The 22,313-nt window shown below is 48.4% G+C and overlaps 1 protein-coding gene across 6 annotated transcripts in view; it reads left to right on the top strand.

Annotated features, from left to right (window-relative positions):
* Positions 1-22,313, top strand: part of LOC140385858 (intermembrane lipid transfer protein VPS13B-like) — a 1,311,478-nt gene that overhangs the window by 204,757 nt on the left and 1,084,408 nt on the right. For all 6 annotated transcript variants that reach the window (XM_072468452.1, XM_072468451.1, XM_072468450.1 and 3 more), the window contains exon 8: positions 6,101-6,381. In XM_072468452.1, the coding sequence (XP_072324553.1) occupies positions 6,101-6,381 (281 nt within the window). The remainder of the gene's footprint in view (positions 1-6,100; positions 6,382-22,313) is intronic.

Genomic DNA, 22,313 nt, shown 5'->3' with positions numbered 1-22,313 from the left:
GTTCTTTGTTGGGAATTTGGAGGCAGTTTCGACAGCACTTCGGATTGGGGGCAGGGTCAAGGGAAATGCCGATTCGGAGGTACCATAGATTTGAGCCAGGGAAGTGGGATGGAAATTTTCGGAGATGGGAGGAGAAAGGAATTAGAACACTAAAAAATTTATTTCTTGGGGGTCGTTTTGCGGGATTGAAGGAGCTGGGAGCAAAGTATGGGCTGGAGCAGGGGGAAATACTTAGATACATGCAGGTTCGAGACTTTGCCACATTGCTGGAGGAAGTGCTGACGACAGGGGACTGGAGAACGGGGTAGTATTGGCGGTTTACGGGGCTATTTTGGAGGAGAAGAAGGCGCCACTAGAAGGGATCAAGGCAAAGTGGGAGAAAGAGTTGGGAGAGAGTATGGAGGAGGGGTTCTGGTGTGAGGTACTCCGGAGGGTGAACGCCTCCACCTCGTGTGCGAGGTTGGGGCTGATAGAGCTGAAGGTGGTGTATAGAGCGCACCTTACAAGGGCGACGATGAGCCAGCTCTTTGATGGGGTAGAAGGTGTGTGTGAACGTTATTGATATGGGGATTGACATTACATTTGTTACTGATTATTGTTTATTGTTGGGTGTAAATTTGGGGGGAAATGTGAAAAAGGAGGAGAATAAACAAATATTTTTTTTAAAAAAAGAATATCAGCCAGGATTTTATTGATTGGTGGAGAAGCCTATTCCTCCTAATATTTGTGTCATTGTGTTAAAGGCATTATATAATGCAGTCAATGTTTTGTTGCTTGATTGATGTGTACTAATCCTAGTTTCTTCTAGCACCAAATAGAAGAAGTAGACCCTTGCAAATAAATTTATTTAAAAGTTGCATAGCGAATACTCAGTTCATGGGCGAAATTCTCCGGTATCGGCGCGATGTCCGCCGACTGGCGCCCAAAACGGTGCAAAGCAGTCGGGCATCGCGCCGCCCCAAAGGTGCGGAATGCTCCGCATCTTGTGGGGCCGAGCCCCAACCTTAAGGGGCTAGGCCAGCTGGCGGAAAAGGCCTTTGGTGCCCTGCCAGCTGGCGCGGAAATGACATCTCCTTTTGTTTTATAAATATTTTATTGAAAATTTTTGGTCAACCAACACAGTACATTGTGCATCCTTTACACAATATTATAACAACACAAATAACAATGACCTATTTTATAAACAAAAATGAATAAATAATAAATAACAAAAATGAAAACTAACCCTAATTGGCAACTGCCTTATCACAAGTAACACTCTCCAAAAATATAATTTAACAGTCCAATATATAATTATCTGTCGCAACGACCTATACATATTATACAGTATATATTAACAACCCTGAGAGTCCTTCTGGTTCCTCCTCACCCCCCCCTCCCCCCCCATGGAAATGACATCTCCGGGCGGCGCATGCGCAGGAGCGTCAGCGGCTGCTGGCGGCATTCCCGCGCATGCGCAGTGGAGGGAGTCTCTTCCGCCTCCGCCATGGTGGAGACCGTGGCGAAGGCGGAAGGAAAAGAGTGCCCCCACGGCACAGGCCCGCCCGCGGATCGGTGGGCCCCGATCGCGGGCCAGGCCACCGTGGGGGCACCCCCCTGGGGCCAGATTGCCCCGCGCCCCCCCCCCCAGGACCCTGGAGCCCGCCCGCGCCGCCTTGTCCCGCCGGTAAGGTAGGTGGTTTAATCTACGCCGGCGGGACAGGCATTTTAGCAGCGGGACTTCGGCCCATCCGGGCCGGAGAATCGCCGGGGGGGGAGCGCCAACTGGCGCGGCGCGATTCCGGCCCCCGCTGAATATCCGGTGCCGGAGAATTCAGCAACCGGTGGGGGCGGGATTCACGCCAGCCCCCGGCGATTCTCCAACCCGGCGGGGGGTCGGAGAATCTCGCCCCATATTTGTGTTTTAGATTATACTTTTTAATTTTAGAATATAACTTTTAGTTTTAAGAATTAAAGTTTTAATTGTAAAAAGAAAAGGTCAATGCAAGATAAATAAGTTGGGGGTGGGGGGGCGGTGGGGAAAGTTAGTTCTGTTAGGCGGTCAGAATAGAAGAGATAGAGCTCTAAAACAGCAAGTGGGAAATTTTAAACAAATAATGATCCAACTGAAAACAGATGCTGAAATGGAAACAGAAAAGAGAAATGTCGGGTGGATTCTCTCATTTTGCCTATCTGCCACAGTGCTGTACTGCTTCTGTTGCGCTGAACGCCACTCTGCTGGGGAGACCAATTTGTGTCCTCCAGCTCCACGCCTTGCTGGTCTTTATGGATACCACTGTGCTGAAGCATTCTCGGACCCTTCACTCCAAAAGACCAAAGTTCGACTGGGGGTGGGGTGCGAGGTGATTTGGGGCTGACAAAGGCAAGTGCATCAATGTGGAAGGTCCACGAGGGGCCTGGACATCTCGCAGGTGAGGGTGAAAGTGTCCACCACAACAATGACTGGATCCAGAATGTCTGCAGGGATGGTTGCTGGGCACAAATGCTACCCACTTAAAGAGTGACTGATGTCTCCGGTGTTTTGCCCTCAGACATGTGCTGAGGAGAAGTGCACTGCGGCTCACAGCTCCACCTGCTCCCGCATAGAGCAGATCATTGCACTTCTGGTAGTAGTTGTTCAGATGCCTTCACGACTCTGATGGCTCTCTGCCATACGTGTGGGAGAGGGTTTCCCGCATGACCATAGTTTGCTGTACCCTTCATTATCTGGCTATGCAGCGAGGCGAGCCCCCCCCCCCCCCCCCCCCCCCCCAAATAGGAGCAGAGGATGGGAGTGTGAGAAACTTGACAAATGCGGGTTTGTGAAAGTTCCTGAGAGAATGTATGTCAGCCTCGATTGGATGTGTAAGATCCGTGAAGGGAGTCGCTGTTTGAATACGATACCATGATGAGAGATTTGATAGTGAAGTAGATGAGATCATTCATCGGCTTCCTGAACGGCATGGCACTTCTGCGCAGTTGCCAGCCACACTGACCTCCTGGGTAACAACGTTCCAGGTCGGAGAGATATGGTTGATGTGCTTCCTGGAGCCTTGCCTTGGGTAGAGGACCGTGCCCAGATTCCTCAAATCAAGGCCTTCTGGGTGTGGTATTGAATTAGAACATAGAACGATACAGTGCAGTACAGGCCCTTCGGCCCACGATGTTGCACCGACATGGGAAGTCAAAAAACAAAAGCCATCTAACCTACACTATGCCATTATCATCCATATGCTTATCCAATAAACTTTTAAATGCCCTCAATGTTGGTGAGTTCACTACTATTGCAGGTAGGGCATTCCACGGCCTCACCACTCTTTGCGTAAAGAACCTACCTCTGACCTCTGTCCTATATCTATTACCCCTCAGTTTAAGGCTATGTCCCCTCGTGCTAGCCATTTCCATCCGCGGGAGAAGGCTCTCACTGTCCACCCTATCTAACTCTCTGATCATTTTGTATGCCTCTATTAAGTCTCCTCTTAACCTTCTTCTCTCTAACGAAAACAACCTCAAGTCCATCAGCCTTTCCTCATATGATTTTCCCTCCATACCAGGCAACATCCTGGCAAATCTCCTCTGCACCCGTTCCAAAGCTTCCACGTCCTTCCTATAATGAGGTGACCAGAACTGCACGCAATACTCCAAATGCGGCCGTACCAGAGTTTTGTACAGCTGCAACATGCCCTCATGACTCTGGAACTCAATCCCTTTACCAATAAAGGCCAACACACCATAGGCCTTCTTCACAACCCTATCAACCTGGGTGGCAACTTTCAGGGATCTATGTACATGGACACCGAGATCCCTCTGCTCATCCACACTTCCAAGAATTCCGCATTCCTGTTATTCCTTCCAAAGTGAATCACCTCACACTTCTCTACATTAAACTCCATTTGCCACCTCTCAGTCCAGCTCTGCAGCTTATCTATTTCCCTCTGTAACCTGCTACATCCTTCCGCACTGTCGACAACACCACCGACTTTAGTGTCGTCTGCAAATTTACTCACCCACCCTTCTGCGCCCTCCTCTAGGTCATTTATAAAAATGACAAACCGCAACGGCCCCAGAACAGATCCTTGTGGTACGCCACTTGTAACTGAACTCCATTCTGAACATTTCCCATCAACCACCACCCTCTGTCTTCTTTCAGCTAGCCAATTTCTGATCCACATCTCTAAATCACCCTCAATCCCCAGCCTCATTATTTTATGCAATAGCCTACTGTGGGGAACCTTATCAAACGCTTTACTGAAATCCATATACACCACATCAAATGCTCTACCCTCGTCTACCTGTTCAGTCACCTTCTCAAAGACCTCGCTAAGGTTTGTGAGGCATGACCTACCCTTCACAAAGCCATGCTGACTATCCCTAATCATATTATTCCTATCTAGATGATTATAAATCTTGTCTCTTATAATCCCCTCCAAGACTTTACCCACAACAGATGTGAGGCTCACCGGTCTATAGTTGCCGGGGTTGTCTCTACTCCCCTTCTTGAACAAAGGGACCACATTTGCTATCCTCCAGTCCTCTGGCACTATTCCTGTAGCCAATGATGACATAAAAATCAAAGCTAAAGGCTCAGCAATCTCTTCCCTGGCCTCCCAGAGAATCCTAGGATAAATCCCATCAGGCCCCGGGGACTTATCTATTTTCAGCCTGTCCAGAATTGCCAACACCTCTTCCCTACGTACCTCAATGCCATCTATTCTAATAGCCTGGGTCTCAGCATTCTCCTCCACAACATTCTCTTTTTCCTGAGTGAATACTGACGAAAAATATTCATTTAGTATCTCGCCTATCTCTTCAGACTCCACACACAACTTCCCATCCCTGTCCTTGACTGGCCCTATTCTTACCCTAGTCATTCTTTTATTGCTGACGTACCTATAGAAAGCTTTTGGGTTTTCCTTGATCCTACCTGCCAAATACTTCTCATGTCCCCTCCTTGCTCGTCTTAGCTCTCTCTTTAGATCCTTCCTCGCTACCTTGTAACTATCAAGAGCCCCAATTGGGGTACAGACTTCTTCTTGAGGCTGCTAGCCTTTTGCTTCCGTGTTTCAGACATACTGCATAGTCTTGTGAAGACAGGTGGGTTGGAGAGTGATATCATTTTGCTTGGCTGGTATTTACATATGGCATCTGGACCTTCAAACTGGCTATTTGACAGCCAGGCGAATCAGACTGCAAGTGAGGAATCGCGCACGATTTCACGACATTTTCGCTAGTGGGAAAGGTATACCTGAAACTGTCCACTACCGCAATTAGAAAGAAAATTGAGCATTCTGCGGATAGAAACAGGGAGGATCAGTTTCCTTTCTAAGGAAATAAAAATTGAACCTGAGGTTTGCAAACTATGTGCAGTTTGTAGCTCACTGAGCGAAAGAAGATAGTCGAAGTAAATGACTGTTAGAAAGACCTGCACTGTAAGCAGGGTAAGAAACTAATTTCACCAAGCAAATATGAGTGAAGTTTAATATCAGTTTTAATGTTGTAAGATTGGCTAGTTTTAAACTAGTGGAAGAATCTACAGTGGTCCCCACAGAGTCTTGTGGCAAAAGAAAGCCAGAAAATTAGCTTAGAGCTATTGAGAAAGCACCAGAAAAACAGGCTGATGCATCCACTGTCAAGAGTTGGCAAATGAATGCCTTGCCTCCTGAGAATAACTGGAACTGAGGAGAACTAAAAATAGTTTCCAGAGGACTGTGTCAGACTTATGGGTGGTCCTTTAAGAAAAGATTGCTCCTGTGTAGGACCAATAGCTGAGGTTTAGTCTACTTGAAGAGAACAAGCATTTTGCAATATTTTGGTACATGATTGACACTGGTACACATTTCAGTATTTTTACTCAAGGTGGAACTGTACTGTGATTTCTTAGTGTCGGACCTGTGGTAGTGCGGAGATTTTAAGGCATGAGGAAGGTAGGTTGAAAAATATCTTCCTCTGATTACTGCTGACATATATTAAATTAACATTGACCATCTTTGTCATCACAGGATTGATCCGAATTGGTAGCTGATGCCAATCACTGGTTGAGGGATGCCTCTTTTGTTGGGCAGGAGGGGAAATAAAAGTTCAAATGTTAAGGTATTAATGTTCATTGTGTTTATGCCCCCAGGTGCTGAATCTGAAACAGGGATACAAGGACAGCATGCAACACAGTACCAACATGTGGATGCCCAACTGCAGCTGCAACAACAGGATGGCGATGATGGCCAAGGATGGGTATCGTGGGCTTGGTCTCTTGTTCCTGCACTCGTCAGTTATTCTGAAGACGGTGAAGAGAGCTATGAAATTGATGAAAATGGCATCAAAATAAACTGTCCGAAATCAGCAGCTCCCAAGGATCCAGTGGTTTCTGTGGGATTTTACTGCACCAAAGCTTCTGTCACTTTTAAGGTTTGTAAAAACCAGAGCATGGCTGATGTTGACATCTCTTTCGCTCAGTTGTTCTTAGTTGTTTATTTTAATGCCAGATGTGTGTGTTTGTCTTGGTCAGTATTGAGTAAGAATTAAAAATAAGTTGATTGAGCAGCATGATGCCGTAGCATATTGATGTCTGTGTATCTCCAGCTCTGTTCTTTTCTGCAATCAGTCCCCATCACTTTCTTTACCATTGGCGGTTGTGCCTTCAGCCACATATGTCTGACCTCTGGAATTCTCTCTCAAAACACCTTTATATTTCCACTGCACGCTCCATTTATTAACAGGCCACAGATCAACCACAATCTCATTGAATAGCTCAGCAGACTTGAGGGACTGAATGGCCCAACTCTGCCCCAATGTTCCTGTGAAGTGCTTTGAGACATTTTCCTACGCTAAATGAAAAAGATTTTAAATGGACCTCGCAACTATAGACTGAGCATCACTGAGGTGCTGTGTTACTTAATTTTTCTATGCTCCAGGAAAGCTGCAAACAGATATAATAAGTGGAAATGCTGCAGGTGGTTAATTCACCTGCTTTCTGTGTGACTTTTTTGGCCTTCGACATGGAGTCTGGAGTCAGTGTTGAGGACTCTTAGGGCCGTTCTTTCCTGACCGTATACAGGCTGCGCATCCTTTATCCGAAATTCCGAAAACAGAAGAATTCTGAAATCCGCACTTGTTTTTGAGCGCCGACCTGGCGCCACGAATGGGAAATCCCCCAAGACTCTTCCCAATGCGCGCCGCACTTACGCAGTTCCCAATGCGTGCTGCACCTGCACAGTTCCCAACGTGCACCACAACAGCACAGTTCCTAGCGCGCGCTGCACAATTCATTTCATTTTTCACATGTGCAGTTCCCAACGTGCACTGCATCTGTGCAGTTCTCAACGCGTGCTGCACCTGCGCAGTTCTCAACGCGTGCTGCACCTGCGCAGTTTCCAACGTGCGCCACAACTGTACAGTTACCAACGTGCGCCGCACATGGGCAGTTCCCAATGCGTGCTGCACATGCGCTGATCCCAACACGCACCGCACATGCGCAGTTCCCAACGTGCATCGCACATGTGCAGTTCCCAATGCACGCCACACATGTGCAGTTCCCAACGCGCATCGCACATGTGCAGTTCCCAATGCACGCCGCACATACGCAGTTCCCAACGCACGCCTCATATGCGCAGTTCCCAAGGTGCATTGCATCTGCGCAGTATATTCCAAAATCTGATGCACACTCGGCCCCAAACACTTTGGATTAGGAATTCTCTACCTGTGCTACTGTGCTGCCCCTCCCAATTTGGCACAGGCCCCCACATGTTAATGAATGGTACGTGGCAGGGTCGCCTGGGAAGATTGCATCTTTGTTGTTTTTGGTGCTCAGTTTGATGCTGTGTGGTCTATCAAGTTTTATACTTTTCCGACCTTGCTGTAGTGGTTGAGCACAACCTCGTCAATCTCGTTGCTTGGATCTGGAGTTACATTCAGACCAGACCAGGATAACAAGAGTCCTCCCCTGAGGAACACCAGTGAATGGATTTTCCTGATAATCCAGACATTTCATGATATTATTAATGAGACTGATATTTTATTGCAGCATTATGAATTAATTGAATTCAAATCCTCAGCTGCCAGGGTGGGATTTGAACTCGTGTCTCTGGAGCATTAGTCTGTGCCTCTGGTTTGCTTGTCCAGTTACCACTATGCTGTCATTCCTCTTCCTTTCTGGTAAATAATGACGAGAAGAAAATTTCCTGAAGAATTTCCAGAACTATTGACTTCAGTTTGATCCCTATTCAGTTGTGACCAAAGAACCAATTGTTTTTTTTTTTTTTTTTGGAAAAAAATGAAAGCAATTGCAGTCCAAAATAATCATGCCTACTGTTTTTTCGCGGATTAGTATTCTGGGTAGATTTCTTGCTGTACTTGTAGATTCTGAAATGATTAATGTTAGGCCTCAGGTGAACTATTTGTCTGGGATTAATGTGTCGCATTGTAGTAAATATTTCATGTTCTACATATGGTAGTGATAAATAAAAGGATTATTTTTCATGATATATTCCACCAGCAGAGCTGAACCTTAAATGTGCTTCATTTCTCTGCATTATGTATGTTCACATGTGTATGTACGCAGCTATATGTATGCGTTTGGTACTAGCAGCTTAATTTGAATATTTTAATGTTTCTCACCCAGATTTCCACAGCTACTTTTTACAAAGTGAACCCTATTTGTTCTGAGTTTTTCTGTTGTTGTTATGGTCTCATATTAAATAAAGGATATTGAGGCCCAGACTATGAAGTTGTAAAACTGATTTAAGAAGGTGATGCCAGAACTGAGAGGTTATAACTTTAGGAAAGATTGAGCAGGCTGGGAATCTTCTCTCTATTACAGAAGACTGAAGGATGACCTAATAGAGGTTTTTAAAATGATGAAGTGGTTTGATAGGACAGACGTAGAGACTTGTCGGGCAGCCCACAACTGAGGGTCACAAATGTAAGATAGTCGGATATAGAATATCTACAGTGCAGAAGGAGGCCATTTCCCTGGAATGACAAATTTGTCGTATGAGGAATGGTTGAGGACTCTGGGTCTGTACTCGTTGAGGTTTAGAAGGATGAGGGGAGATCTTATTGAAATTTACAGGATACTGCGAGGCCTGGTTAGAGTGGACATGGAGAAGATTTTTCCACTTGCAGGAAAAACTAGAACCAGAGGACACCATCTCACACTAAAGGGATGATCCTTTAAAACAGAGATGAGGAGGAATTTTTACGGGCTGGTTCAGCACACTGGGCTAAATCGCTGGCTTTTAAAGCAGACCAAGGCAGGCCAGCAGCACGGTTCAATTCCCGTACCAGCCTCCCCGAACAGGCGCCGAAATGTGGCGACTAGGGGCTTTTCACAGTAACTTCATTTGAAGCCTACTTGTGACAATAAACGATTTTCATTTTTTCATTTTCAATTTCTTCAGCCAGACGATGGTGAATCTGTGGAACTCTTGGCCGCAGAAAGCTGTGGGGCCAAATCACTGAGTGTCTTTAAGACAGAGATAGATAGGTTTTTGATTAATATGGGGATCAGGGGTTATGGGGAGAAGGCAGGAGAATGGGGATGAGAAAATATCAGCCGTGATTGAATGGCGGAGCAGACCCGATGGGCCGAGTGGCCTAATTCTGCTCCTATGTCTTATGGTCTTATTTGGCCCATCAAATCTGCACCCATCCTCTGAAACAGCACCCAGGCCCACTCCCCCACCCTATCCCCGCAACCTCACCTAACCTGCACATCTTTGGACACCAAGGGGTAATTATATCATGGCCAATCCACCTAACCTGTACATCTTTGAACCGTGGGAGGAAACCCCGCACAGACATGGGGAGAAAGTGCAAACTCCACACAGGCAGTCACCTGAGGTCAGAATTAAACCACGGTCCCTGGTGCTGTGAGGCAGCAGTGCTAACCACTGCACTGCCATATAAAAATATATAAATCAAAATTCGGGCAAAACCGAGGAAAAAGGAATTTTATCAGGAATGTAGTTTGAATGTGAAAAGCTCTTATCACATAGAGTAGCTGAAGGGTTAGAAGTGTTTGTAGGGTAGATAGTTGAGTTTTTGAGGGGGAATGAATAGAAGGATATGCTGAAAGGATTGGTTGATTGTGAGAGGAGGCGCGCATGGGCATTGACCTTTGGTGTCGAATGGTCCATTTCTGTGCTCCAAATTCTATGCACATCTTTGTCAATATTTCTATGGAACTGCTTGGTTCTCTTTGGCATCTCTGGATACACTGAGCCTTTTAACTGAAAGCTGCTGCTTCTAATCGCTTGTCTCTGAAAATAGCACCATAAACAAAATTATTTCCTCAGCAGTCAAACTTCCAACCCATTAACTAAAAATTAAACTGTTAACTAAAGATGTGAGAGAAAAAGTGATCAAAATAATTAATGAAATAACAATCAAAGTGCCCCACGGAGCAAAATGCAAATGAGAAAGGAGTAACCATCAAGGACTCCAAAGGTAGTGGATTAGGAACAGAAGTCATTTAGAAACATAGAAAATAGGAGCAGGTCCTTTGCGCCTGCTCTGCCATTCAACATGATCATGGCTGATCCTCTATTCTCAACGTCTCCCCTGCGCTCCCACGATACCCCTTTAACACCTTCAGAGTCTAGAAATCTATCTATTTCCTTCTTAAATATATTTAGTGGCTTGGCCTCCACAGCTTTTTGAGGTAGAGAATTTCATAGGTTCACCACCCTCTTGAGTGAAGACTTTTAACCTCATCTCAATTCTAAATGGCCTACCCCGTATCTCACCCTGAGATTGTGACCCCTTGTTCTTGAAGCCCCAGCCAGAGGAAACAACACCCTTGCTGTCCTGTCTGTCCAGCCTTGTCAGGATTTTATGTTCCAATGACATTCCCTCTTATTATTCTACATTCCAGTTAATACAGGCCCACTCGAACCAATTTCCCCTCGTATGACAATCCCGCCATCTCAAAAATCAGTTTGGTGAACCGTCGCTGCATCCCTTCTGTGGCAAGTATATCCTTTCTTCGATAAAGCAAACAGAGATGCACACAATATTCCAGATGTGGTTTCCCCAAGACCCCGTACTGCTGCAGTAAAACACCCTTGGTTCCATACTCATGTCCTCTTGCAGTAAAAGCTAACATATCATTTGCCTTCCTCACTGCATACTGCACCTGCATGCTTGCTTTCAGTGACTGGTGTACAAGGACACCCAGCTCCCTTTTGTATGCCAACATTTCCCAATCTATTACAATTTAAACAATACTCTACCATTCTGTTTCGTCATCCGCATTCTGGTTCTCCCTCTGAAGTGGATAACTGAACACTATCCATGTTAACCTGCATCTGCCATATTTTTGTCCACTCTCTCAACTTGTCTAACTCACTTTGAAGCCTCTTAACATCCTCCTCATCACTCGCATTCCACCAAGTTTTGTCTCTTCAGCAAATTTGGAAAAATTGCTTCTGGTTTGCTCATCCAAATCATTGATATATATTGTGAACAGCTGGGGTTCCAGCACTGATCCCTGCGTGATCCCATTAGTCACCGCCTCCTTCCACGACCCCATTAGTCACCGCCTGCCCCTTCGACAAAGACCCATTTATTCCTACTCTCTGTTTCCTGTCTGCTAACCAATTCTCAATCCATGCCCATGCATTGCCCCCAATACTGTGTACTTTAATTTGCACACAAACAGCTTGTGTGGGACTTCATCAAAAGCTTTCTGAAAGCCCAAATACATCACATCCACTGGTTCAGCCTCATCTATTTGATTAGTTACATCCTCCAAATTTCAGTAGGTTTGTTAAATCATACATCCGTGTTAACTTTGTCTAAACCCATTGATATTTTCTAAGTGTCTTGTTATCACATCCTTTATAAGAGTTTCTTGCATTTTCCCTACTACTGATGTTAGGCTAAATGGTCTGTAATCCCCCCCCCCTTTTTAAATAGTGAAGCGACATTTGCCACCCTCCAATCTGCTGGAATTTGTCTGGCTATGATAGGTAAGGTTAGAATGGAACCAAGTTTGGACAGTCCCACTCAGCTGCATGAGGAGGGAGACACCGGAGGAGGATAATGTAATTGAATATTTCAGCTGTGTTTAGGATGGCCCAACTTTAGATATTAGGCCTCAAACAGTAATTGGGCCTGTATTTCCACATGCAGAATGAATAATACCTGCTTCAGGAACGTGCCATGGACGTCAATTTATTTTTTTGTCTTCCCTAGTACGCTGAACGTCATATCTCTGGGGCGGAATTTAATACTCTCCCCGAAGATGAATTTGACATTGGGTTGAGCATTTAATCAGGCGGGAGCCTGCTGGCAGGGCGCCTCTCCACCTTCCTTCCTCTGCCAAAATGAAGCCTGGGGCAGGAAGGCTCATCGACGACCTTCGGGACCCTTCCCCGACTTATGCGAATTGAAGCCCCGAAGTGAGCAACTAATGCCCACTTAAGGACCTCCTCGCACAGTTGCTGGTATTAAACCAGTGGCGGGTGAGCCCGAATAGGAAACCTTGAAGGGTTGTCTACCTGTTTTGCATCTGAAAAACTGACATGGTCATTACATTTCTAAAACCTTTTCATGATCCCTCAAGTGCTTCTCTAATCTTTCCAAAGGTATAATAATAATTTTGCAGGAAGCAATTGACTGTACAGAATAAGAGATGCAATCAAGTCACACTTTGACCGTAATATAGAATTCTTCTTGAGAACAGGCGAAACAATAAAAGTATACCACATTTTGGTATTAGTCGGCCGCCTTCAATTTTCCTGGGCATCGTGCCGTTTCAGTCTGGGCATACGCTTGAAACCAGTTGAATTTCATCTTGCTGTGGTCGGCTTCTTTCCCAGACCTGGCTGGTTGACAGACTGGCCATGTGTCTTTCTCACATTGTTCCTGGCTCAAGCGAACATTCAGTGATTTGCCAGAGTGCATGTATATTAAAGCCTGTCATCTATCCTCTGCACTTTGGTCTCTGATCTTAAGGGAAAGTTTCCCCACTCTGCTCAAAACAATTGAGGACCATTCTGGTTTAATGCACCTGGGAACAGACAATTGATCCTCATTATCTCAGTTTGAAATAGCTGTGAGCCACAGCATTCTGTACACTTGTACATCTGGCTTTAATATGCATCACCAATGCCTGACCCGTTACCAAATAAACCCTTATCTAAGTGGATTCAGCCTTTGTTTTTTTTAAAAAGCACACTTTGTTTTGAAAACCAAACACTTAAACACAACTCATTCACAGCTCCTTCCTGTAAAGGCCAAAAAACTTAGTGAAACATGGTGAGGCCAAAAACCTGGGGCTGGTTTTTAAATTTTATAAAAGTTCTGGTGCAGGCACTTGGTTGCATCTTTGACAGATAGACTGTTGAATTACATAGCACTGAAGAAGGTTGAAAAAGGCTTGCTGCAGTATGGAAAATTATCCTGAAATAATTTTCTAATTATGTCTAACCAAGTTTTTTTTTTCGAATGAAAAATGCAAGGTTTAAATTTGGAATGGTGAAATTTATGAGGGGGGGAAAAGATCTTGGTGAAAAAGTTGTGAAATTTTCTCTAATTCAGCATTTCCAGTGCAGCAGATTTTTGGTTATTTTATCTGGTGCTCAATAAGAATAATAATTGCCTATTGTCACAAGTTGGCTTCAATGAAGTTACTGCGAAAAGCCCCGAGTCGCCACATTCCGGCGCCTGTTCGGGGAGGCCGGTACGGGAATTGAATCCGCGCTGCTGGCAGTGTTCTGCATTACAAGCCAGTTGTTTAGCCCACTGCGCTAAACCAGCCCCGAGCTATGAATAAACTTCCTAGAAAACAATGGCTGAAGGGCTGCAGAACAAGTTGCATAGAACACTGAAACCATAAATAGGGACACAAGATAAATTTACTTTTGAAAGCTCTGTAAGCATGCGGTGCGCAACGCAAGTCAGAAAAAATGGGAGGGCGCTTCAGGCAGACAAGCAAAGATATCAGGAAAGGCTTGTCCTATGAGGAGAGATGAAATAGAATGGACCCATGCTCTCTGGAATTTAGAATAATGAAAGGTGACCTCGTTGAAGCATATAAATATTTGAGGGCTTGACCGGGTGAATAAGCCGAGTGGGAGGGGTATTTGATTATGCTGCCTGCTTTCCTCAGGCAGTGGGAGGTGTAGACCGAGACACTGGATGGAGACGGATTTGTGTGATGGACTGGGCAGTGTTCACGACTCTCTGAAGTTTCTTACGGTCTTGGGCTGAGCAGTTGCCATACCAGGCCTTGATGCAGCCTGATAGGATGCTTTCTATGGTGCATCTGTAAAAGTTGGTAAGAGTCAATGTGGACATGCCGAATTTCCTTAGCTTCCTGAGAAAGTATAGGCGCTGTTGTGCGCTCTTGGTGATAGCATCGACGTGGGTGGACCAGGACAGATTGTTGGTGATGTGCATACCTAGGAATTTGAAGCTGTCAATCATCTCGCCTCGGCCCCGTTGATGCAGACAGGAGTGTGTACGATACTTTGCTTCCTGAAGTCAATGACCAATTCCTTGCCCAGTGAAGCAGTAGAGGCTCCTTCATTAAATGTTTTTAAGATCAAGATAGATAGTTTTTTGAAGAATAAAGGGATTAAGGGTTATGGTGTTCAGGCCAGAAAGTGGAGCTGAGTCCACAAAAGATCAGCCATGATCTCATTGAATGGTGGAGCAGGCTCGAGGGGCCAGATGGCCTACTCCTGCTCCTAGTTCTTATGTTCTTATGTTCTTTAGTTTTGCTGACATTGAGGGAGCGATTGTTGTCGTTACATCATTCCACTAGGTTTTCTACCTCCCTCCTGTATTCTGACTCATCGTCATTTGAGATCCGACCCACTACAGTCGTGTCGTCAGCAACTTGTAGATGGAGTTGTAGCCAAATTTTGCCACGCAGTCGTGTGTGTGTTTAGGAAGTGTAGTAGGGGGTTAAGTCCGCAGCCTCTTGGGGCCCCTGTATTGAGGACTATCGTGGAGGAGATGTTGTTTATCCTTACTGATTATGGTCTATGGGTCAGAAAGTCAAGGATTCAGTTGCAGAATGAGTAGCCAAGTCCTAGGTTTTGGAGCTTTGATATGAGCTTGGCTGGGATTATGGTGTTGAAGGGATTATGGTGTTGAAGGCGGAGCTGTAGTCAATGAATAGGAGTCTGATGTAGGAGTCCTTGTTGTCGAGATGCTCCAGTGATGAGTGTATGATGGTGGCCTTCTTGAAGCAGGTGGGGTCCTCGGAACGGTGCCGCGAAAGGTTGAAGATGTCCGCGAACACATGTGCCAGCTGTTCCGCGCAGGATCTGAGTGCACTACCATGGACCCCGTCAGGATCCATCATCTTCCCTTCCGAGGGTTCACTTTCAAGAAGGCCGATCTGACTTCGGAAGCTGTAACGATGGGTATGGGTGTGTCCGGGACTGCCGGGGCCGTTGACCGCAGTTTGACTGTTTCCTGCTCGAACCGAGCAGAGAATGCATTGAGTTCATCGGGAGGGGTGCTCTGCTGCTGGAGATTCTGCTCGGCATCACTTTGTAGCCCGTTATGTTGTTTAAGCCTGGCCATAACCAACAAGACATAACGTGACATTAGTCTGTGACTCTAGCTTGGTCTAAAATTGTCACTTGGCATCCCTGATGATTTTGCAGAGGATGTACCTGGATTTCATATATTGGTCAGGATCGCCTGACTTGAATGCCTCAGATCTGTCCTTCAGTAGGCAGTCAATCTGCCAATTAAGCCATGGTTTCTGGTTGGGGAACGTACGTACTACTTTCTTTGGCAGGCAGTCTTCCACATATTTGCTGATCAAGTCTGTGATGGTGGTGGCATACTTGTTTAGGTTGGTCGCTGAGTTCTTAAATATGGACCAGTCCACTGACTCCAAGCAGTCACGCAGGAGCTCTTCTGTTGCCGCGTACCAGCTTTGCATGACCTTCTTAAACAGATTCTTCTGCTTAAGTTTCTGCTTGGATGCTGGGAGAAGGAGCACCAAAGTGCGGTCGGGGGATGGGTCGGTAGGTGCCCTTTATTTTTGTGTAGCAGTGATCGAGAGTGTTGGTGCCCCTGGTGGGATGGGAGATGTGTAGGTCGGATTTTGGCAGTACACTCTTCAGGTTGGCCTGGTTGAAGTCCCCGACCACGATGAACAAAGCCTCTGGGTGTTCTGTTTCATTGTTAATTATAGCTGTGTACAATTCGTCCAGTGCCGCCTTCATTTCCGCATGGGGTCAGATGTAGACCGCTGTGATAATGGCTAAAGTGAAAGATAGTATGGACGGCACTTCATGGCCAGGTATTCCAGGTCTGGGGAGCAGTAGGTTGCCACATCCGAGCACTGTGAGGAGGTGATGAGGAGGCAAACCCCTCCACTCTTTGCTTTCCCTGATGGTGGCGTGCGGTCTGTCCGGTGTATTGAGAAGCCTTCAGGTTGTATGGCACAGAAAGCGGATACCCAATAGATACAGGGCCAGGCAGCAGAAAAAGAAGGAATTATCGTTGAACTTGGAAGGTTCATGAGCCTAGTCTGGAAAACAAGATTGCGGAGGCATCTGCTGCATCAGGGTCCACTCCACTACCTGCCGAAATGCTTACAGGCATCTTAGTGGTGGGGCTTCAGAAATTAGGTGACGATATCCTTGATTTGAGCGGCCTTGGCTAAGGTGAACGAGGTGGTGACAGGGATTTGTTTATCGATGGGAAGTTCGCTGATTTTGAAGACTGGTTAGGCAAGTACCGGCTTCTGATAGCTGACCTGTTTCGGTATTATCAGGTATGTGACTTTGTACGCAAGGAGACTTCTTCCTTCTCCTTGGCATCCTTGCCCTCGTTAACGGATAAGATTCTTTTGGTGGTTGATGTCGGGGAAGGGAAGATGTTAGATATTTATGGTCGGCTTGAGTCAATGGAGCAGGTTCCACTGGATGAGGTAAAGAGGAAACGGGACTGGGAACTGGGTCATGTGTTTGATGGAGTGAGGCTCTACACTGTGTCAACTACACCTCCTTTTTAAAAAAAAATATATTTATTAAAGTTTTTTAACACAATTTTTCTCCCTTACAAACAATAACCCCCCCCCCCCCCTCGTAACAAAAAAAAAAACGAGAAATCGCGCAGAGCAAGATATATACATGGCAAAATGATATATTTACACAGCTTTGTACACTGGCCCTCACCCGTACGTGCCAGTTTCCCCAACCCTTCATGTTATCTCTTGCTCATCCACCCTCCCAGGCAGACCCCCCTTCCCCCTCCCCCCTCCCCCCCAAGGTTGCTGCTGCTGCTGACCGACCTTTCTCTAACGCTCCGCGAGATGGTCGAGGAACGGTTGCCACCGCCTGTACAACCCCTGCGCAGACCCTCTCAAGGAGAACTTAATCCTCTCCAACTTTATGAACCCAGCCATATCATTTATCCAGGCCTCCAGGCTGGGGGGCTTCGCCTCCTTCCACATGAGCAAGATCCTTCGCCGGGCTACTAGGGATGCAAAGGCCAGAATGCCGGCCTCTTTCGCCTCCTGCACTCCCGGTTCGTCCACTACTCCAAATATTGCTAGCCCCCAGCTTGGCTTGACCCGGACTTTCACCACCTGAGATATTGCTCCCGCCACTCCTCTCCAGAACCCCTCCAGTGCCGAGCATGACCAAAACATATGGACATGGTTCGCCGGGCTCCCTGCGCACCTTCCACATCTGTCCTCCACCCCAAAGAACCTACTCAACCTCGCCCCCGTCAAGTGCGCTCTGTGGACCACCTTAAATTGTATCAGGCTGAGCCTGGCACACGAGGAGGAGGAATTAACCCTACCTAGGGCATCAGTCCACAGACCTTCCTCGATCTCCTCCCCCAGCTACTCCTCCCATTTACCCTTCAACTCTTCTACCAGCGCTTCCCCCTCTTCTTTCAACTCCTGGTGTATTTCCGACACCTTGCCCTCCCCGACCCATACACCCGAGATCACCCTATCTTGAACTTCTTGTGCCGGGAGCAACGGGAATTCCCTCACCTGTCACCTCACAAAAGCCCTCACCTGCATATATCTAAAGGCATTTCCCGGGGGTAATTCAAACTTCTCCTCCAGTGCCCCTAGGCTCGCAAACGTCCCGTCGATGAACAGGTCCCCCATTCTTTCAATCCCCGCCCGATGCCAGCTCTGGAACCCCCGTCCATCTTCCCCGGGACAAACCGGTGGTTACCCCTGATCGGGGACCACACCGATGCTCCCATTGCACCCCGGTGCCGTCTCCACTGGCCCCAGATCCTTAGCGTTGCCGCCACCACCGGGCTCGTGGTATACTTTGTCGGTGAGAGCGGCAGTGGTGCTGTCACCAATGCCCCCAGGCTCGTTCCTTTACAGAACGCCATCTCCATCCTCTTCCATGCTGCCCCCTCTCCCTCCATAACCCACTTGCGGATCATCGCCACATTTGCTGCCCAGTAGTAGCTCCCCAGGTTTGGCAGCGCCAACCCTCCTCGGTCCCTACTGCGTTCCAGGAACCCTCTCCTTATTCTCGGTCTTATTCGCCCACACAAACCCCATTATACTCCTGCCTACTCTCTTAAAAAAGGCCTTAGTGATCACAATGGAAAGGCACTGAAACACAAACAGAAACCTCGGAAGGACCACCATTTTGACCGACTGCCCTCTACCCGCCAGCGAGAGCGGTAACATGTCCCATCTTTTAAAATCCTCCTCCATTTGCTCCACCAACCTCGTCAGATTCAGTTTATGTAGGGTCCCCCAACTCCTGGCTATCTGGATCCCCAGATACCGAAAGCTCCCCTCCGCCCTCCTCAGCGGTAGGTCCCCTATCCCTCTTTCTTGGTCCCCCGCCTGTAATACAAAGAGCTCACTCTTCCCTACATTGAGCTTATAGCCCGAAAACTCCCCAAACTCCCTTAGAGTCTGCATGACCTCCACCATCCCCTCCATTGGATCCGCCACGTACAGCAACAGGTTATCCGCATATAGCGACACCCGATGCTCTTCTCCCCCTCGGACCACCCCCTCCATTTATTAGACTCCCTCAATGACATGGCCAATGGTTCGATCGCCAATGCGAACAAAGGGGGAACAGGGGGCACCCCTGCCTCGTCCCTCGGTACAGTCGAAAGCACTCCGACCTCCGCCGGTTCATCACTACACTCGCCATCGGGGCTCTGTAAAGGAGCTTAACCCAATTGATAAACCCTACCCCGAACCCAAACCTATGCAGCACCTCCCAGAGGTACTCCCACTCTACTCGGTCAAAGGCTTTCTCCGCGTCCATAGCTGTCACTATCTCCGCCTCTCCCTCTTCCGATGGCATCATTATCACGTTTAAGAGCCGCCGCACATTGGTGTTTAGTTGCCCGGCCTTTACAAATCCTGTCTGGTCCTCGTGGATTACCCCCGGGACACAGTCCTCGATCCTCGTGGCCAGCACTTTTGCCAGCAACTTTGCATCCACATTGAGGAGCGAGATCGGCCTGTACGATCCACATTGCAGTGGGTCCTTGTCCCGCTTTAGGATCAAAGAAATTGTCGCTTCCGACATTGTCGGGGGCAGGGTCCCCTCCTCTCTTGCCTCATTAAAGATCCTCACCAGTAGCGGGGCCAACAGGTCTGCGAACTTCCTGTAGAACTCCACCGGGAATCCGTCCGATCCCGGGGCCTTCCCCGCCTGCATGCTCCCCAAACCCTTGCTCAGCTCCTCCAACCCAATTGGTGCCCCCAAACCAGCCACCTCTTGCTCCTCCACCCTTGGGAATCTTAGCTGATCTAGGCATCGTCTCATCCCCTCTTCCCCCGCTGGGGGCTGGGATCTATACAGCTCTTCATAAAAGGCCTTGAATACCTTGTTTATTTTCGTCGCACTCCGAACCGTGGCTCCCCTTCCATCTTTGACTCCCCCTATTTCCCTCGCTGCCATCCTCTTACGGAGCTGGTGTGCCAGAATCCGACTAGCCTTTTCCCCATACCCGTAGGTCGCCCCCTGCGCTTTCCTCCACTGTGCCTCAGCCTTCCCTGTGGTCAACAGGTCAAACTCCGTCTGTAGCCGTCGTCTTTCCCCAAGTAATCTTTCCTCCGGGGCCTCTGCGTATCTCCTGTCCACTCTCAAAATCTCCCCCACTAACCTCTCCCTTTCCATACCCTCTGTCTTCTCCCTATGAGCCCTAATGGAAATTAGCTCTCCCGATCACCGCCTTCAACGCCTCCCATACCACCCCCACCCACACCTCCCCGTTGTCGTTGGCCTCCAAGTACCTTTCGATACACCCCCTCACCTTCCCACACACCACCTCGTACGCCAGCAGTCCCACATCCAGCCGCCACAATGGGCGTTGGTCCCTCTCCTCTCCCAGCTCCAGTTCCACCCAGTGCGGGGCATGGTCCGAAACGGCTATAGCCGAATACTCCGTCCCCTCCTCCCTCTGGATGAGCGCCCTACCCAGAACAAAGAAATCTATCCGGGAGTAGGCTTTGTGTACATGGGAGAAGAAAGAAAATTCCCTGGCCTGCGACCTTGCAAACCGCCATGGGTCCACTCCCCCCATCTGATTCATAGACCCCCTAAGTACCTTGGCCGCCGCCGGCCTCTTTCCAGTCCTTGATTTGGAGCGGTCCAGTGCTGGATGCAACACTGTATTGAAGTCCCCTCCCATTATCAGGCCTCCTATCTCCAGGTCCGGAATGTGCCCCAACATGCGCTTCATGAATCCTGCATCATCCCAGTTCGGGGCGTATACGTTTACCAACACCACCCACGTCCCTTGCAGCCTACCGCTCACCATTACATATCGCCCTCCATTGTCCGCTACAATAGTCTTGGCCTCAAATGACACCCGCTTTCCCACCAATATTGCCACCCCTCTATTCTTCGCGTGCAGTCCCAAGTGGAATACCTGTCCTACCCATCCCTTTCTTAGCCTGACCTGGTCCGCCACCTTCAGGTGTGTCTCTTGGAGCATGGCCACGTCTGCCTTCAGTCCCTTTAAGTGCGCGAACACTCGAGCCCTCTTCACCGGCCCATTCAGGCCCCTCACATTCCACGTTATCAGCCGGATTGGAGGGGCTCTCACCTTTTCTGGGCCAGTCCCGTGTCCACGCCTCCCTCACCCTCCAGTCCCCCAGAGGGGGGACCCCCGTCCCGGCCACCTCTTCTGTGTCCCATTCCCTTTCGGCCAGTGCAGCAGCAACCCTTTTCTCTCCCCCCCCCCCCTTCTCCCCCTCCCCTCCCCCCGCTAGACCCCTGTCTAGCTTTTTTGCTCCCCCCCCCCCGTCACTCCCGTAAGTCAGCTGTCGCCTGCTGACCCCGGCTTCCCCCGCCGTCCCATTGACCTCCCCGCGTGGGAGTCTCCCAATCCATATGCATTCCTTCGTTCCCCTTCCCGCCTTTCTTCCTGCGCGCGGGAAATCACCCTGTGCTTTCCAAAGCCCGCTCCGCCCCCTCTGGCGCAGCTCCTGTCATGGCCTTGTCTCTTCCCCCCCCAGCCCATGTAACATTTCCTGTGCGTGATTGACCCCCTATATTCAACAACCATCACACATCAAACCCCAAAACATCCCCCCCCCCCACCCTCACAAACCCTCAGTTAGAGTCCAACTTTTCAGCTTGTACAAAGGTCCACGCCTCTTCAGGCGTTTCAAAGTAATAGTGTTGGCCCTTGTATGTGACCCACAGTCGCGCTGGCTGCAGCATTCCGAATTTCACTTCTTTCCGGTACAACGCCGCTTTGGCCCGGTTGAAACCCGCTCTCCGCTTTGCAACCTCCGTGCTCCAGTCCGGGTATATTCGGATCTATGCATTGTCCCACTTACTGCACCGCTCCTTCTTGGCCCATCTCAGGACCCACTCTTTGTCCGTGAACCGGTGGAACCTCACCACCATCGCCCTTGGCGGCTCATTTGCCTGGGGCTTCTTCGCCAGCACCCGATGTGCCCCGTCCAATTCCAGCGGCCTCGAAGGGGCCTTCGTGCCCATCATCGCCTCAAGTATCGTGCTCGCGTATGCCCCGGCATCAGCCCCCTCCACTCCCTCAGGGAGACTCAGGATTCGCAGATTCTTTCTCCTCAACCTGTTCTCCAGGTCTTCGAGTCTTCCCGGCCACTTCTTGTGTAGCGCCTCGTTCTGCTCCACTCTCACCGCCAGGCCCACGAGCACGTCCTCGTTCTGACTGACTCTTTTCTGTACCTCCTGGATCTTATCTTGGTGGGCCTTCTGGGTGATCCCGAGTCCTTCAATTGCCGAAAGCATAGGTGCCAACATCTCCTTGCGCATCACCTTGCGCTGCTCTTCGAAGCAGCACTTGATGAACTCCTGCAGCTCCCCTTTGTCCCTGGCTGCCGCCATTTTGTTTTCTTTCCCTTGCTTCTCCCGCCGCTC

The sequence above is a fragment of the Scyliorhinus torazame genome, chromosome 11, assembly GCF_047496885.1.
Source record: "Scyliorhinus torazame isolate Kashiwa2021f chromosome 11, sScyTor2.1, whole genome shotgun sequence".
Lineage (NCBI taxonomy): Eukaryota > Metazoa > Chordata > Chondrichthyes > Carcharhiniformes > Scyliorhinidae > Scyliorhinus > Scyliorhinus torazame.
Note: the sequence above shows the minus strand (reverse complement) of the source record. Positions and strands in the feature narration are given on the sequence as shown.